Source organism: Otolemur garnettii, unplaced genomic scaffold (assembly GCF_000181295.1).
Source record: "Otolemur garnettii isolate 467f Iridium unplaced genomic scaffold, OtoGar3 scaffold00174, whole genome shotgun sequence".
NCBI lineage: Eukaryota > Metazoa > Chordata > Mammalia > Primates > Galagidae > Otolemur > Otolemur garnettii.
Window position 1 is genome coordinate 1,397,346 of NW_003852569.1, and position 3,623 is coordinate 1,400,968.

Consider the following 3,623-nt stretch of genomic DNA (forward strand, 5'->3'; position numbering starts at 1 on the left):
AAAAAAAAAAAAAAAAAGAAGAAGAAGAAGAAAAAGAGAAAACAATAATGAAGAGGGAATCTTACCATGAACTTGAGTGTTAAAGCCCCCACCAGCAAGGCTGTGCCTTGGACACTGGGTAGATGGACACATTAAATACTGGTATCCTTCAGTTACCCATGTCCAGATTCTGTAGTTTCTAAACACCCTTCAGATGTGTTTGGCTTCCCATGTAGATCAGCTGGCTATGCCAACACAAGTATTTCAGTCCATGTGATATTTCTCACTATAAATTAGTATACTAGCATTCCAATGGTAAACATGTGTTTCATAAATGTAATTAAGGAGTCCCCCATTGAAAGACAGAACAGCTTTTGCTATGCTAACCAAATTAGGTTTCTGAGCCCACCAAAATGACCCTGGAGTCTAAACGCACCAAAATGCACTCCAAATCCACCTAAATGCTACTAGCCATGACGTATCTTGGGAGGCAGCCAGCAGCCTCTGGCTATGCCCCAACCTGACCACTGAGAGCCCTTTACATAAGGCTGACCATCCAGGAAGGGGCCAGAAAAATCAAGCATGACTTGCCCCACTAGGTGGAGGCTCTCACAGGTAAGCAAAGCATGCGCTCATCTGCCCCACCTGCCATTCTACCCCCCCCCCCCCAACTCCCAAGTACCTTCTTGAGCTCCTCAACCTGGCGAGTATCTCCAGCACCAGCTCGGGCCTGCTCTAAATCCCTCTGCAAGACCTCTATCTTCTCTCCAAGCTCCTCTTCCATCTCTTCCTTCTCCATCCGCAGCTGCAGGAGTCTGAGCCCAGCAAGGTGCAATAAAGTAAAGAAGAAAGGGTACAGGTCAGGCCACCTGCCTGGGAGAGTAGGACAACGAAAACCACATCTCTGGAGGCCAACACGCTGAGCACCTGCTCTCAAGAAAAAGAACAGTGAATATGGACGAGAGCAGCCTGAGAAACGGGAATAAGAGCACAGCAGGGTCAGAAAGGAAGTGGGCCCTAAGAATCATGGGTAAGTATTTCTAGTAGAGGGGCAAGGCCCTTACTCCTGCTTGGTGGCTCTGAGCTCCTCTTTGTTCTTCTGGAACATGCTCTGCCAATGTCCTGTCTCCTCTGAGGTCTCCTCCAGCTCCCTCTGCAGCCCTCGTACCAGGGCTGACATCTTCTGCCTCTCAGCCTCCAGGGCTGCGTGGTCCTAGAGAAGGGGAGAATTTGGCACCGGAAGCTCCTCGGAAGATGTCACTTCAAACCAAAGTGTGACTGTGTAGAGGGAAGGCTCAGACCCAAAGGGCATTATGCCAGCTGCCCCCCTACTACCATAATGGCAGCTGGTACAAGGCCAGCTGAAGGTTCTCTCCCCAAGTCACAGTGCACCCTTCTGTCATCCATAAGAAGCCTTCCCCAGTAATTTCCCCATGGGACTTCAGTCAGACAACCTCCAGGTACCTTTGCCCTGCCCCTGGTAGGTTTCCTGGCCAAGGTTTTCACTACATCATACATGTGTCCTTAAGGGGAGCTCCCAGTTGCAACCAGGAAAACTCCAAAAATACACGATTCCCCACTACCGCCCTCCTTTCCCACTGGCCCCTGGTCTCTTTACATGCCTGGGTCACGTCTTGCATGCTCCGGCGAAGCTGCTCTGTGTCTCGTTGGTACTGCTGCCGGACATGCTCCACCTCCTGGTCACGGGAGGCCACCTCCTCCTTCAGGGCCCCCTTCAGAGCTGTCAACTCTCGCTCCCGAAGTCTCAACTGTTCCTCTACCCGCTGTTTCCCCTCTAAGACCTCTTCCAGAAGTTCCCGGGTCTCTAACAGGTCCTAGGGAAAGTAAAGATGGAAGTACAGAGATGACTATATTAGGATCCATCTGTCTACTAATTAATTCACTCATTCGGTCAAAATATATTTATTGAGTACCTTGTGTTAGGCACAGTACAAGACCAGGTGTCTGACCTCATGCTACTTAGAATGAAAGAAATCTGCCAGCCTGAGCCCTAACCCTGCCCTGCCGTTGAGTCTGCCTGAAAGCACCCTATGGAGTACCCATAAGTAGCTCCCTGCTCCCCATACTTTGGGGAAACTGTGGATAAGCAGACTAGAGGCTGCTTCTGCAGAAAGGAAGCAGAAGTACATGACCCTGTCCCTCACCTTCAGCAGCACCTCCTTGGCAGGCTCAGGTCCCTGGACCTGCTTCAGCTTGCTCTGCAGCTCTACCACCTGAGTCTCCAGCCCACGTCGTAAACTCTCGCCCTGGTCCAGGAGAAGCTTCATGTTCTGGAGCCTGATAAGAGATAACATTGAACACTATGTGTCAGGCAGTTTTTGAAACACTTTACATACATTAATTCATTTAAACCTCCTTTCTCTACAAAAAAATTATAAAATTAGCTGGGTGGGGTGGTTTGAGCCCAGGAGTTAGGGGCTGCAGTGAGTTAAGATCTTGCCATTGCACTCTAGCCTCGGTGAGAGAGCAAGACCCTGTCTCTGAAACAATTATAAATATGTAAATAAATACAAATAAGACCTCCTTCATTCAGATCTTAATGAGGTCTCCCCTGCGACCTGCTCCCTACACCTCATCCCCCTCAATCTGCCTTACCCTGCTCTACTCACTCTTCCTCACATGTTACAAATTTACTTATATAATATGTTTGTTTTCTGTCTGTTCCTTCTCACCAGAAACCAACCTTCATCTGTAGGACTCATTGATGTGCCCCCGGAAGCTAGATTAGTGCCTGCCACACAGCACTCGCAGGGAACATCTGCTGAATGGATGAATGAATCCTGATCATAACCCATGAGGTAGGTGCTACCTAAGCCCATTTTACAGATTAAAACCCTGAGGCACAGAGGCAAATCCAGGTATCCTAACCGCCAATCATGCACTATCACCATACTTGATAAAGAGGGTAAAGAGAAAGGGCCTGTCTTATCCTAAGCATCCTGCCCCTTTCAGCTCCTGAGGATTTCCTTCTGCCTCCTTCACCCCTGACGAGTGGGGATCTAGGTCTAGCCAAGCCTCCCAAACAGCCCCACATGTGCCATCAGTTGCACTCACTCCTTGGTGCTCTGCTGGGCCTCCCCTTTCCTCCTCTCCAGCAGCTCCTGCAATCGGCTGCACTCTTCCACCTTCTCCTCCAGCTGCTGCTGCAGCCCAACTCTGGATGGCTCTAGTTTCTGACGCTTCTGGAAAAGGGAATGAGAACATAGCAGATGGAGGGTAGAAAAGGCCTCTTAGAAGGACTCATAATAATAGGAACATCTAAGATTCAGTGGACACTCACTACATGACTGGCACTATACTCAGGACCTTATATGTATCGCCATGTAATCCTCATACAAGCCTTGGTACTTATGATAGCTTAAAATATGTCCACAAATTCTTTGACATTCCTTTCAAAAGGTGAAGCCTAATTCTGCTCCCTTTGAGTATGGGCTGGACTTATAGATTCCCCTTCTAACAAACAGAAAAAAGAAGAAGTTAGCTGGGTGTTGTGGAGGGCACCTATAGTCCCAGCTACTTGGGAGGCTGAATTCTTAAGAGAATTGCTGGCTTGGTGCCTGTGGCTCAAGCGGCTAAGGCGCCAACCACATACACCTAAGGTGGCAGGTTTGAATCCCCAGCCC

The 3,623-nt window shown here is 49.0% G+C and overlaps 1 protein-coding gene across 3 annotated transcripts in view; it reads right to left on the reverse strand.

Annotated features, from left to right (window-relative positions):
• Positions 1-3,623, reverse strand: part of CGN (cingulin) — a 29,599-nt gene that overhangs the window by 13,907 nt on the left and 12,069 nt on the right. For all 3 annotated transcript variants that reach the window (XM_023519413.1, XM_003800368.3, XM_023519412.1), the window contains 5 exons: positions 3,055-3,182; positions 2,145-2,277; positions 1,602-1,814; positions 1,044-1,192; positions 662-794 (listed from right to left, as the gene is read on the reverse strand). In XM_023519413.1, coding sequence (XP_023375181.1) covers positions 662-794; positions 1,044-1,192; positions 1,602-1,814; positions 2,145-2,277; positions 3,055-3,182 — 756 coding nt within the window. The remainder of the gene's footprint in view (positions 1-661; positions 795-1,043; positions 1,193-1,601; positions 1,815-2,144; positions 2,278-3,054; positions 3,183-3,623) is intronic.